This window comes from Macrosteles quadrilineatus, unplaced genomic scaffold (assembly GCF_028750875.1).
Source record: "Macrosteles quadrilineatus isolate MER2022 unplaced genomic scaffold, UCM_ALF_1.0 Scaffold_9__3_contigs__length_116548681, whole genome shotgun sequence".
In the NCBI taxonomy this organism is placed as follows: Eukaryota; Metazoa; Arthropoda; class Insecta; order Hemiptera; family Cicadellidae; genus Macrosteles; species Macrosteles quadrilineatus.
In genome coordinates this window covers 99253020-99268111 of record NW_026542602.1, presented here as the reverse complement: position 1 = coordinate 99268111, position 15092 = coordinate 99253020, and the positions used below count along the sequence as shown (strand labels likewise).

The window sequence follows — 15092 nt, the reverse complement described above, 5'->3', positions numbered from 1 at the left end:
TTTAATGTGTTTTTGCCAATTTAGTTGTGAATCAATTTCTATTCCCAAATAATTTATTGACTGTTGTGAATGAATTGTAGTTAAGTTTGTATTTACAACTATTTCTTGGTTAATATTGGATGCAGAAAACTGAATTAGTTGAGTTTTTGCCACATTCATGGACAGGCCATTTACTGCAAACCAATCCCCAAGGAGTTGAAATTCCTTAGTTATTGAGGCTTGAATGAACTCATTGTTTTGTCCTGTGCATATTAAAGCGGTATCATCTGCGTATTGAAAGGTGGACATCTTAGTAGCATTGCATAGATCATTAACATAAATAATAAATAAACAAGGGCCGAGAATGGAGCCCTGAGGAACTCCATTGGGGTTAATGTTCCACTCTGATTTATAATTTCTCTGCATTTTTTGTAAAATAAGTCTTTGTTTTCGGGTCTTTAAATATGATATGAACCATTTTAATTCAGTATTTTTTATTCCATGCATACTTAATTTTTCTATGAGTATCTCATGATTCACACAGTCAAAAGCCTTGGATAGGTCACATAGCACACCCACGATCCATCCAAGGCTTCCGCAATGTAGTTAATCATTTTTGTTATGGATTTTTCAGTACCGAGTTCTGGGCGGAAACCAAACTGTGAAGGATTTATTAAATTATTGCTTTCTAAATATTCTGTTAGTTGAATCTTTACAATTTTTTCAAAAATCTTTGAAAAACAAGGCAGAAGGGCGATGGGGCGGTAGTTAGAGGGATCGTTGACATCGCCCTCTTTGAACAGAGGTTTAATCTCAGCCAACTTTAGCTTATCAGGAAAAACCCCCCCCCCTCAAGGGACTGATTCACTATTTGGCATAATGGATGTTCTATAAATTTAAAAACTCTTTTAATGACAAAAAGAGGAATTTCATCCCAACCTGAGGACTTAGTGTTACTGAGAGATGTAACAACTTTTCTTAACTCGTCAATTGAAACATTTCTAAATTTAAATGTTAATTTGGAACGTGGATGATTTTCGATTAGTAACTGAGTGGCTTTTAATTTATCTGTTGATTTGTTGGCATACTGAGAAACATTAATAAAAAAGTTATTGAATTTATTTGCTACCAATACTGCACAATTTTGTATACCCCTTTCATGTTTGAATTTAATCTCAACTGGAGTATCAGATATTTGTTTATTAAGTCCTGTTTCATTTTTCACTACTAGCCAAGATGCTTTACTTTTATTCTTAGATTTTTTAATAAAATCGTCATTAGCTTTCAGTTTTGCTAATGCAACTACTTTTTTAAAGACCTTTCTGTAGTTTTTGTAATAGATTAAAAACTGAGGGTTACGATTCCATTTTGATTCTTGGTGCAACTTATTTTTATTTTCTGCTGAAATTTTTATTCCTGTTGTTATCCAGTTATTTTTGTTACGTTTATTCTTTGGATGATCTACTGTTTTGGGGAATGCCTCGTTGAATGAATTTAGAAAGTTTGTAAAAAATTTATTGTAATTTGTATCTACATTAAAGGTTTCAAAAGGGTTCCAAATAACATTATTTGGTGTTTTCAAAGGTTTGAAAATTTGTTTCTGTAAACTTCCGAGTAAGTTTTTTATTTACACCCTTAAGTCTTGGAGAGGACATTTTCTCAAATGACAAAAGTAAAACTTTGTGGTCTGATGCACCTATGTCTAAAACTAAACTGCTAGTTTTTTTTGTCTGCAAGTTAGAAATAATATTGTCAATGCAAGTACTTGAAATACTGGTTACCCTAGTTGGAACAAGAACGTTAGGTTTGAATCCAAAACAATCACAAATTTCTAGTAAATTATCAGTACTTACTTTATCGGTAAATAAATCTATATTTGTGTCTGACATTATAAAAACATTTTTTGACATTGCTTCCAAAGCTATTTTGTCTAATAACATTTCAAACTTTTCTAAAAATATTTTATCTATGTCCCTACCTGGAATTCTGTATACTGAAATAAAAACTGAATTCCAGTCCTTGACTTCAATAAAAGATCCTTCAAAAGAACATTGTTCATTTAAAAATTTTAAGTCATTTCTAATCTTAAAACTAACATTTTTGTCAATCATTAAACATGAACTTATAGTGTTTTAAGTTCTCCTTTGACTATCATACTACGAAAAAACTTAAAGAGAATATAATATATAATTATCCATTTTCAGGACGTTACTTGATCATTTTAGTTGAAATAAACTGACTTGTTCAACTAGTTTTTCCAAGGATGAATAATAATTCGGATACAACTGATCCACATTGATAGGATACCATTTCAGCATCCAATGTCAACACTCAAGTCAATAAAGTAGTTGGCTTGAACCACCAATAATATAAAAACTAGCACAGCTATCAGTTTAAATGTTTAGTTATTGAATAACTTACATTGTCGTTACAGAGAGGTGTAAGGGCGTAGTATCCAGGGGTCCATGCCAAGAGTGGATCCACAAGTGGTACTTCAATGTGTCGACACAAGCGTGCAAGATTTTTGTCTACGGAGGCTGCCGAGGAGAGAACGTTTTCGATTCCGAAGCGGAGTGTCTACATTACTGCATCGGAGGTGATCGTAAGTATACCCATGCTACATGGTTCATTTAATTGCCTAATAATTTCAGCTAAATGGCTATTTTACCTTGCTTTATCAAGTAACATGACGAGTCCAGTCTCATCTACCGCCCGTGACTGGCCAGTTTTTCAGTATTACTTTTGTTAATCATATTTTTGTGGTGTGTGTGTTCCACAATAGTAACGACAGATTTAAGCAAAATCGGATAGATGACGATGTTTTTGTTACACCTGATAATGGACTCAAGAAGCGTGAAACTATAGTAGTATACCACTGCAATGATCTACTTGAGGAAACAAGGTAACATAAAGAATATACCTTAAATTAGTGATTCAGAGGCTACAAAACCTTGACATTAATAATTTCAGGTACAAAACTAAAAAGATTCTGATGCACTATTCCTCTTACAAAATTGATAGTTCTGTGAAACAACGACATCTACACTAAAAAGTTCTGGGAGAGTTATTGAAGAGTAGTCATAATTGTGTTACACATTCTATAGACACTGACTAATCCTCTGCAAAGAGCTTTAAAATATAGAACCTACGTAATCTGACACAAACGGATCTGTAAAATTTCAGAGGAGGCTGGACACAGGGAATTCAATGACAGTTTAAATATATATGTAAATAATCACTACAATTAAAACAGTCACTTTCTCAGGTTAGGTGCTTTGAAAGTAATTACACAAATGTTCACATAATGTTTTCAGACACATTACCACCGTACCTGATGATTCCTGCTCTCCCTGTTGATGAAACGACGAGTGAAGCACCAAAAATCACCTCCGTTCGACCGCTAGTACCTTTTGAACAGCGAGGCATTGAGCTTACCTTTCCTGAGACTGGCCATCACAAAGTGTTTATGATGGCCAAGAATAACGCTTTCATACAACTTGACGGCAACCGCATAAAAACTTTTCAACTTAGGTGAGAAAAACTCATTTTACTATGCCTCCCTCCCTTGCAATAAATTATTTCTCAGTAGCTATTTGACAAAAAAATTACCATTGAAGGCCACTGATTTTTTGCCATGAAAAGCTAAATTTTAAAATAAACAACTTTTTTTTAATTTACAAAACTATGGATAACAGAGAAGAAATGGCCGTAGAATGTTAATGTTTATCCTCATTTGACTTTTCTGCTCTATTTTTTTTATCTAAGAGATTTTGGTCATTGCTTTAAACTTGTGAGAAGCTCTATAAAAATATTAATATTTACTATTTAGTTATAATAACCACTTTCAAAATTGAAAAAGATATATGGTAGTCAATTAGTGCAAGTTTCTTCATTGTAGCAGGCCTTACCAGAAATCTTGTACCTATATTAAACGAGAAGGAGTTTTTCACCCAAAGATTCTGAATCAACCTCTTGACTCATTTATATCTGATTCTTCTTTTAAAAATTATACTTTAGAGAGGAAGAGAATGGAATGTGGAAGGCATAATTTTAATTTTTGTTTCAGTTTTTTACAAACCGGAACTTATAATTATTATTTTAAAAAGTCTATCAGCCAATTCTCAAATTTCAAGTTTGTATTAGGCAATATAATTTGCTTTGCTGGCTAATATAACTGGTGTTTAAGTTGACTGATCTTTGGGTAATCGACATTCTACAGCCTACTGTACTTTAGCAATAAAGATGTCACCCTAGTACAGAAAAGGTAGGAATTATGAAATTTTCAAATTACCAACCTTAAACAAATGATTTCCATAACAGGTTGTGTCGGGAGATTTCATTCCAGTTCCGCACCAGGCTGCCTCACGGACTTCTCGTCTACCACAGTGTGAAGGATCGGCCGGAGGGACTAGACCCGTACGCTCTCTACGTCATTGTAGAGAAGGGACAGCTCAAGGTTGTCCATGTCTTTGGCAAACACTCTCTCTCAGTCATTGTTGGGGAAGGTTGGTGCACTAAGATTTCAGAATTTGTTGGAATGGTACTTATATTTTAATTTTAATAAACAATCCCAAACTGGACCTATTGTGGACCTACCGGTCACTTATTGGCCTGTCAATTAATAATTGATATCTATGAAAAGGTTGATGGTGGATATTAACGATGAGGTTTTGATTGTTCTCTTATAAATAGCTCAAAAAGTGCCAATAGCAAAGACAAAAACATATAATTTATAAACAAATGTAAACATAAAGTGTTTTTATTGTAGAATAATAATTGCATGTGGGTGGTGTTTGGTCGCATTGTTTCTCTCCTAATTGTTTCTCTGTTCATCCTACAGTATTGTAGGTAATATAACAATGTACAATGAATAGGTGTTTATTCAGAATTCATTTTTAGTACTACATGGATATTTAGGAGTTTATTATGTAATAGAAGCCCTCAAAATGCTATTGTTGAGTATTGGATCGGCTGTTAGTTCAGTTTATTTTTTTTAATATTTAGTGGGCTGCCTCTTTTAAAAGAGGGGCCTGTCCACTTGAGTCTCATGCCTGTGCGAGGAACATACCAAGCACATCAAGAGGTGAACCGGTAAAGTGCAAAGTGAACTGCAGAATGAACCGTACTGATCAAATACTGATATACAAGTGTGGTGACACCAGGACATTGTCACACTACCGAACTAAGCAACACAGACTCACCATTTTTACCATTTAACTAAATCTGACATGTTTAACTAACCTAAGAGCCAGACCATCTTCACGGTCCACATTTCAAACATACCTCTGTCTAGGTTTGAACCGAGACACATGGCACAGTGTCAGAGTCAGGATAGATGTACACGGAGCTCGTCTGATCGCCAAAGTGGATGATAAAACCTCCGAGGCCAGCATCCCGGGACTGCACAAGTCTACCAACTACGGAGTCTTCACTGACCTGACGTCCGTCGTGCTTATTGGTGGTGAGTTTTCAGTCAAGCTTCATAACTTTAAATTAAACTGAAATATTTATTGTATTTGTTGATAAAAGCATACATTTGACATTAGGAATATAGTTGCAATAGTTGAGTAGTAGACTATAGTAGCATTATTTATTCAAACAGGGCTGAGTCCAGAGGAGAAGCTACATGGAGTGAAGTACATCATCGAGTCGTTTGTTGGATGCATCAAAGACATGGTGCTGAGTGCTGGCAAAGCTGCGTCTGATCTGCTTCCCATCAAACCACTCATTGCCACCAAACACGACAACGTACAAGAAGGATGCATCAACAAGTTAGTGTCCCAGGTGAACAACGTATGCCTCTCTTTACCATCCTAGTTTTATTTATATAGTTTATTTAGGTTATTTGATATTTGCTCTGCTTTGGTATTGTTTGAGGTTGTTATTCATTTGAGACTCCCTTCTCATTAAGAGCCAAGTTAGTGAGGTTTACTGCAAATGCATTATTTGCAGTATTAATAGTTTTATATTTTATATTTATGAACAAAAATTGATGTTTTTGAAACTGAATTAATACAATGATTATTGCTATCCGGCAAGTGAAAAAAATGTATGTAATTAACATGTCTCTGTCTTTTTCAGGTGTAAAACTAGAGAAAACTTTTGTTTTGAAGGTAGCAAATGTATAAACCACTACAATGAATTGTCTTGTGATTGTTTTGGAACGGGTTACGAGGGGGAGCTTTGTGATGTGTACAGTAAGTATTGATTTAAAAAAACTTATGTTATATTAAAAAAAGAAGGAAAAATACCATTTGATTTTAGATTGATTTTAAAATTTGTTACAGCACTGTTATAGCCACAAACGAGAACAAGTTAGGGCTATTTTCATTTGTTTGGTTACAGTTAGTTACACTATTCAATGTGAATTCAAAAGGCAATGTTTTTTCTAAAGATTAGGTCAGTGCATAATGAGTATTTTAGAATCATTCTAATTCTTTCTCTTCATTAAAAATCTATGCTAATAAATCCATTTATCAGGTAGTTAAAAGCCCATGATATAAATCCAGACTGCTATAATTGATTTTTCTAAGCTGTTGGCAGATAGTATACTGTTGAAAGTTCAAGCCTTTTTGACTAAACACTGGTAATATAATTAAGGGTTGTTTTTTAAGTAACGACCATTTGTGTGTCTGCCTCTTAGTTCCCATGCACGTCGCAACAAGGCTCTTCGTTGCTTTCTGGTACCATTTTCAGCTCTGTGTGTATATATCTGTGTGTAAAAATGGCATTGAAAATCTTTTTCCTTATGGTCTTCTGTGAGAAGTCTGGGTGCCAAGCAAAATCACAATTCCTTTCAAGATGGCCATTTTGAAACTCCCTAACCCATTCCTGCACTTAACCATATATCATTCATTGCATTAGGGCCATAGGGTACGTCCACAATGCACGCTGGTTTTCTGAGTCAGACTGTCGGCGCCGATTAAATCAGACTCGGCGCGCTTATCGTCCCATGCTAGTAAACGTAAGCGGCCATAGTGCACCTGCGCGCCGATTTTCTGCGCGCAGGTAGTCTGACTCAGATTTTTACCGGAATGAATTGTTCATTCTGGTTTCAGACAACCTGCTTTATCGGACTGTTGATTTTTGTTTTTGTATTAAGTGTATACGTGTTTCATTACTTTAACCATGGATATCGACCAATTGCTATCAAAAGTTCAACACATTCCAGCAAATAGCAATATAAGCACATTAAAGTGAATTTTTTTTTTAAATATGGCAACATTGTACGTTAAATATGTCTGCTGGTTTAATTAAATTGTTTTTAATATTGCATTTTTACAAAATAAACCATTTAACTTACTAAAATAAATTGATTTACCTCAGCGGGATATGCAAATTCAATGTTTTGTGATATTTTCCCCAGTTTTGGCGAGCTTGTGCTCGATTTTTATGAGGATTAAATAAAAGGTATGCAAGCTCAATCTGAAATATTGAAAACCCCTGAAGAAGTTGCAAGAATATATGTATGTATCCCTTAAATAGGTCTCAACACAGACAGGTACAGCTTACAACCTGCTTGCATTATGGCCACCCCACCGGAGTCAGGCACTCGGCGCCGAAAATCTGAATCTGACTTCCTGCTTATACCAGCGTGCATTGTGGACGTACCCATAAACTTAAGTCATCTGGCGATAAATGTCTGCAGCCAATATGTTTCTTGCGGCGAGGAGCCTTGTTCGTATAAATGATTGGACACGGGAACAAAGAAGCTATACGCACAACATTATCAATTTATTGAACACATAAATTTTGGTAGTGATTGTACATTACACCTAACTTAGGATTGATCAGTTTCTTATGAAAAGTGAGCTATGAATAGTTAAATTTTTAACGTATCAATTTTGACTTCTCAGCTGCCACTATTCTTACGTTCCGAGGCTCGTCTTATGTTTCCTATCGAGTTTACGATTGGAAAGACAGAGTTCATTCCAATATCAACACCATTGGTCTGCATTTTAAGGTTAGTATATGTATATCCTAAGTTCAGAATATGTATTATCTTTGTTGAATGGAAAAAAAAGAAATGTCCTTATTGAGTTTATACTTGGACATAGGCTATTGGTGGTAGTTATTCAGAAACTAAAATTTCTTGGTCTTTAGTGTAAAACCAAGAGAGTCTTTAGTGTACAGGAAATTAGTGTACAATTCAGAGACATTTGACTAGTCATACAATTCTCGGCTTTTCCAGTTTTCAGGTTGGCTGGGCCCTCTAATACTGAGCTTATTTGATTTTCAATTCTTTACAAACTGATTTACGTGACAAACAATGTAAAGTTAAAGTCAAAAAGGTTGTCAATTTGCCTAGGTTTTGAATTTGATGGAAAAAGGGATTGGCCAAAATTTCCTTTACTTACCATTGTTGTCTCAGACCAGGTTTGACGACTCAGCGCTGTTCTATGCCAGTGGAGAGTGGAGCAGCCACCACCACATTGCAGCGTCACTGTACAACGGCTCGGTGGTGGTGGAGGTGGACCTCGGTGGTGATGCGATCATCACCAAGCTAGGGTTTGGTGTCAACGATAATGAGTGGCACAACCTCACCATCTCTCACCATCACAGCAAAGTCACCATCTACTTGGACCAGGTAACTAACCTGACGATAAACAGAACTTTGATAATGTTAGACGTAAAATAGGAAGCTTGGCGTGTTTCAATTCTAGCCACTCTTGATAATGTTGATGTTGATAAAATGTTTCTCTGAGTTTCTTTAGCTCTAACACAGTAGAATGACAGTCTAGTATATCTATGAAATTTAAAATTTCTAAAGAAATACTGATGATTAACACCCCTTCTTTTCCTTTTCTAATGTAATATAGTACAGGGAGCGGCAAAATGATCTGACGGTTTTCTGTGCCACTCTGTCGAGCGAGTGAGTGGCAGAGGGTGGCGGGAATAGGGGCGTTACAAAGCCAACGTGTGGACATTTTTAGTAGCCATGGATCCGTGGGACAGCTGAGCACCATGTATTTGTAGTGGAAGTGTTTTTAAAAGTGGCAATTCCTGTGTAGCTGTTCAGTAAACGTTTCAATGTGGGTCAAAGAAGAAAAGTCCTAACTCGAAACACCATTTTGCTGTGGGTGGGTAACTTTAGAGCTACTAGTTCAGCATTGAAACTAAAATCTGACTACGTGGTGTGAAATTAAAGAGAGTGAGGAAGACTGCAAGGTGTGGATGAAAGTGCGATTTGTTACTCATAATGACAATTTTGTCACGTGTAAGGCCGTCGACACACGGGCCGCTTGTCGGCCACCTAAGAAAATCAATCACTACTTGTTCTGAAAAAGAGATGCGCTTTGCATAACCACTGGGCTTCAACTGTTGAACGATTGCCATTTTGTATGAATGAAAATGGAGATCGAATTGTAAAACTCCTCTACCGAGCGGCCATACAAGTGCAGAGCTGCAGCATATTTACGTTTAGGCTGCTGAGGACTTACTCCCACAGCTTCTCTCACTCTCACGGCGTTCTCTGGCGTCTGCGCTGACCTTGGACAGCCTGTTGACTTTTTTTCAATGCTGAACTAGTTAGTAGCTCTGAAGCTACCTACCCACAGCAAAATTGTGTTTCGAGTTGGGACTTTTCCCCTTGGACCCACATTGAAATGTTGAAACGTCTACGGAATTGCCACTGAACAGCTACACTTTAAAAAAAATACTTCCCCTACAAATGCATGGTGCTCAGCTATCCACAGCTCTATGGCTACTAAATATGTCCGCACATAGGCTTTGTAACGCCCCTATTCCCACTAGCCTCCGCCACTCACTTGCTCGACAGGGCGGCAAAGAAAACCGTCAGATCGTTTTGCCGCTCCCTGTATAAATAACAATTGTCTATGGAGGGGAATGAATAAAATGGTGGTAAGCTTGGTTATGAGGGGTTTCCTCAAATTTTATCAATAAAGCACCTTTTATACATATTACAGTTAAGTAATCGAATTTTGAATATTGTTCTAGCCTTCCATAAAATTATTCGACTCCTTTAAAAATGTTATTAGTTTTTTTGTGGCCTTATGTGAAGTAACCTTTCGGGACTTTCTTCAGGGTTTTTTTTTAATTTTTAAGGAACTGGTCTACTGTTTATGCTAACAAAAAGCTGTTTTAAATACCATCCTCAGTTGATGCCCAAAGTTAATTTACAATAGTAACTCAGTTCAGAATCTGTCTGTCAATGTAATTGCTTCTATCCTATGTTAATTTTTCAGGAGTCAAGACTAATTACCTTACAAGGAGGACAGCCCCATCTCTACATAGATCCTGAGATATACATCGGTGGAGGTCCTGAACTGCACAAGAAGAGTGGTTAGTGGATAATGTAATTGTAAAATATCTGGTGGACAAGCTTTGTTCAGGGTGAAAATTTACCTAAAATTTACTTGAAAAATATCACTTATTAATGTTCAGATGTTTTCCAAACGGACCAATATTGTAAGAAATGCCTTAATGATGATTTGCTTTGGAAATAGCCTTGTCTTAACACACTCACTTCACTACCAGGTTTCACAAAGCCGCTCTTTCAGGGCCAAACCATAGTTTCTTAAATTATTCAAAACAAAACACATTTATATTGGAATAAAACCCTACCCCTCTGCTAAGAAATGCATTGTGAAAGGTGTACCACAAGGCTCTCTGTCTTAGAGCTACTCCTTTCTCTCCTTTTGATTAACAACTATTCCTGTTGAATTAAGTTGAAAATATTAAAAAAAAATACCCTATTTAACTTTGTTCTTTACCCAGGTGCGTTCTTTTATTTATGAGATTAAAGGCATAAAGATTAGGAATCTCTTGCTATTCAGTATTCACATATTAAATTGATTTTTTTTTATCAATATAAAATGGTTTTAATTTATGAAAATACTAACTTTTTATTTTTATTATAGCTGTTGAGTTGGTTAAAGAACCTGCAAAGTAATTTGCATACGATCATAAAAAAATTTGCTCAAGAACTCACTCAAACAAAATAATTCTTTCTTGAAACTGAGAAATGCAACCAATCTTCTAAACTATAATTTTTACTGACAAAATCTCTCTTGTATCAAGCTTTATTTTTTACAATACGAACAAAGAAACAAACCGTAGTTTTGTAATAGTGTACGATATCACACAATATATTTTTAGCCTTGGACTTTCTAATTACACATTTTGTGTTCTAATGTATTTCTGGTGTACTGAAAAGAACTATGAGAAGCTCCATGTTGTTTAGGCAGGACGGAGTAGCCTATTGTTTGAGCAATTTCCATAATGCAAAGATTGCTTGCTGACAGTTAACCGTCCTCCAAGCAGATACGTGATAACAATGCCAATCTCGGGTTCAATAGACAAGCAGTTCAACAATCAGATTAGCCATTGAACTACAGCCATTTAATATTTGAAAGAAGATTGGTTTGAGTTTAATGCAGATGATGATTGTTTGGCAAGAAATAATTTTATGTTGAATTTCTTTTTTGTGATTTTACTGATATACCCCTTACTGTTAATATTGACTAATTAATTTTGTATTCCATCCTTTAATTAGCTTAATCAGACTAGGACTGTCTAGAACTTTTTTTTATTCAGAGTAGTTTTTTTTGTTTTAATAGAAATTGTTAGCTTTATTTTGAAAAAAATTGGGATTTTTTCTTTTAATGACTTTTCTGGTTTTTGAGACTAGTGGGTGATGTAAAACTTATTATAAGGTTTTCTTACTGACAACACAGATTTTAGTTATACACCATTTTAATGACTGTAAATACATTATTAACAGAGATCACAGTTCTTAAGTGTCATGTTGTAATTATTTTTGTATCATGATTTATCATCCTATAATTTCTAGATTGCGCTTCATTGGCGTGATGTTGTTTAAAACCTGAATAAAATTACAATTTAACTATTACCTTTATTAAATTTTTCAAATGTTTTTCAGGTTTGTCTTCTCTTAACAACTTTGTTGGATCACTGAAGTACGTTTACTTCAACGAGATTTCAATACTTTACGAACTTAAGAAAGGCAACCCGAAAGTCCACTATATTGGAGTTTTGGATCCGATGTTCTTCGAGTATGACATCAAAGTGATTCCGATCACGTTCCCATTCTCCGTGGCTCACATCCGGTGGCCCATCCACACTCCTGAGTTCCTTCAACTGAGTTTTGAGTTCAAGAGTAGTAGAAGCATGGCTATACTCGCCACTGCAGAGGTGCAGTCGTCACTCGGCACAGGACAATGGGAGGTTTGTGTCTCTGGGTATTTTTGCCAAGGATTTAATTTTTTTATGAAATAATGACATTTGATAAATTGTATGAATTTATCCGTAAACAAACAATCTGCAGCAATTTATTAATTTTATTTGTAGTCCGTAAAGGAAAGCTTAGGAAACAATGCAGGCCACTGTATTTAGAACTACTAACTAAAACTGCTCACTCCCACGCACGGGTTCTCCCATGTGGGATCAATTTAGTATATTTTTTAATTATTTAGTTATAAACTTCTAGTGTAATATTATATTCTGTAAAAACTGTAAAAAATGGTTATTTTATACGAAATAAAAGAAATTTTGATTTGATTTATACTGTAAAATAAATGTGTGACATGTACCATCACCCTAACAAATAACGTAAGGAGGGTGGTAGTTTCACCTTCTTAAGACAATTCAATATCAAAATTACTAAAATAAAACAAATATTTTAAAAGTCACATTTTTAAACAAGTTTTCCAAACCTTTTTACAGTTGAGGATGGTGAATGAAGAAATCAGGTTTGAAATAATCCCAGAAATAAATAAAAACATCACTCATTTGACCACAGTGAAATTTGATACCAAGGATGAGTGGCACACGGTAAGTTCCTCATATATATTTTTTATTTATAGTAGCTCTACTAAATACTAGATTCTAAACAACTGTTACAACTGTTAGTAACAAAAAAGTTCTTAAGGTTAATGTAAGTAAAAAGATTTATAAACACATTAGCTGGATGAGCAATATTAATCGTTGGACTATTTGACGGAGGTATGTAAAACATATTATTGTCTTAACAATTTAGTTCAGGAGCCAGAAACATGAATTTTGGTATAAAAACCTTTGTGGAATTTCCTAATCAATTTCATAGGTAAGTAGCCTAGGACATTTAAACCTAAATTGACAACTTACCTAAATTTAAATGATATCAAACTAAGCAGTAAAATTAATAATCTTAAAATTAATGATGTTCATTTAATTATTTTTAATAGACATAAGGAAGAATGCATAATTAATCATTTTCTTCCTTGTACTCTTTTTTGAGATACAATTCAATTCATAGCTATTGAGGATTCAGTTTGATCAAGCACTTTTTTTAGGTCGAGCTGATTTACAATCATGGACAAGTAGACTTGATGGTTGATTATAAGAGCAAGACTGCAGATTTGTTTGGTCTCATGTTCCTGCTGAAAGATTCCATAATCATCGGAAGTGGTGTTGGTGGTAAATCTAGCCTTGGTAAGTTCAAAACTGTCAGTGTCTAAAATTAGTTGGTTGACATGATTATGGACTAAATGGTCATCATCATTGATTTAGCAGTTCTAGTTTTCCAGGTGTGGTGATAAGCGCTCGCTTCTATAAATCAACCTCTTCTACTTCCACTTGCTGTAGATTTTTCTCCTCTTTTACAACCTCTTGCCATTTCTTTGTCAACTCTCCTCCTACTACCAACTTTTCTACCAATTCTTTTGTTACTCTTCCTTCATCCATATTTTTTACACAGCAAAATAATTCTTAACTTGCCATTCTGATATTTCTTATATTGTTCTGTCATATCCAAACCGTTGTCTTTTTTCTTCCTAAAACTGTCTTGTGTCATTTTACACATAAAATGTTTGTGCAAATTTTTATTTTATTTTTAAGCTCACCTACAAGCTTATTTTTTAGTGTATTTACATCCCCTTGAAAACCTCTTAAAAAAGAGTTTTCAAGTAAATTAAATTTTTTAAGACAGTGACACACATTTTGGGGCATATTTTTATCTAACTATGAATAATATTAAGAGTGGGCGTAGAATGGAGTAAGTTGATCTGTGTATATTTTTGCCTAACCAAGACTACTATACCTGTATCTTAGCCAAGACAATCAAGACAATCTTACCAAAAGCCAGAAGATGAAAGACAGCTGGATCAAAATTTCCATTGCCATTAAAAAGCTACTCACTTTTCTCAGGATCAGACCAACAACCTTTAGGTATTATTAGGCGAGCACTATAAAAACTCAGGTACGCTTATTTCCAGCAAATTCTAAAACCCATAAAACAAAAACAATACGGTACTTCCTAATTTCCCAAATACTTCTGTATAAGAGGAGAAAGCAAAATAGTTAACCCCAAGCTCCTAGGATTAAGAGAATTGGTAAAAAAATTAATGTTTTTCAGGTTTGGTGGGTTGCATGCAGAAGATCTCAGTGAACGGGGAGATTATTGAGCCTAGGTTTGTAATCCGTTCAAACCACACTCAGGGCCATGTGTCATTGGACAACTGTGAACTGGTGGATCCTTGTAAGAGTCCCAACGCGTGCGAACATGGAGGAATATGTTCCGTCAAAGAAGATCATCTCTCCTGCGACTGCAAGGAGACTGGCTACGTTGGCAAAAACTGCCACTTTGGTGGGTACCTAGACACACTCACACTTACACTTTTTAGGGGTTTTTAGTTTTACAAATGTTAAAAGGTCGATAAATTGTTTGGTAGTCTGCAGGTAACAGTGTCAAAATCAATTAAACACTTCTGTTCACTGTTTTGACCTCGTAGAGTGCCATCATTTTCAGGCTGACTTGACTTCGACTTGACAGCTGCTGTTTTAGTAGCAAAACAAAACGTAAGCAATTTGAATAAATTACTTGTAAAGATACAAATCCGTTGTATTTTTGTTAAAGAATAGGGAAAATAAAAAATTACCTATTCACATGAGTAAAATGTACCAATCCTCATAATTTGTTTTCCAACCAAAAGCTGTACTGTTTGTTAACTTGAGCTTTAAATGATGGAATACACAGTTTAAAGATGAAGATCAAGGGTTTTTTGGACTTCTCCCAAACAAAACTTCAAAAATACAAATGGCCTAGATAACACATACTAACACAAAAATGTACGAACAATTACGAATACTTGTCA

At 35.1% G+C, this 15092-nt stretch overlaps 1 protein-coding gene across 7 annotated transcripts in view; it reads left to right on the top strand.

Annotated features, from left to right (window-relative positions):
• LOC129002515 (axotactin-like) overlaps positions 1-15092 on the top strand; it is a 64696-nt gene that overhangs the window by 22193 nt on the left and 27411 nt on the right. For all 7 annotated transcript variants that reach the window (XR_008491584.1, XM_054430379.1, XM_054430382.1 and 4 more), the window contains exons 3-15: positions 2414-2581; positions 3294-3510; positions 4300-4484; positions 5273-5440; positions 5582-5750; positions 6061-6176; positions 7836-7942; positions 8351-8566; positions 10185-10281; positions 11882-12186; positions 12685-12792; positions 13293-13431; positions 14354-14584. Coding sequence is in view for 6 of the 7 variants with exons in the window: in XM_054430379.1 (XP_054286354.1) it covers positions 2414-2581; positions 3294-3510; positions 4300-4484; positions 5273-5440; positions 5582-5750; positions 6061-6176; positions 7836-7942; positions 8351-8566; positions 10185-10281; positions 11882-12186; positions 12685-12792; positions 13293-13431; positions 14354-14584 (2226 nt within the window). In the remaining variant the exon portion in view is untranslated. The remainder of the gene's footprint in view (positions 1-2413; positions 2582-3293; positions 3511-4299; positions 4485-5272; positions 5441-5581; positions 5751-6060; positions 6177-7835; positions 7943-8350; positions 8567-10184; positions 10282-11881; positions 12187-12684; positions 12793-13292; positions 13432-14353; positions 14585-15092) is intronic.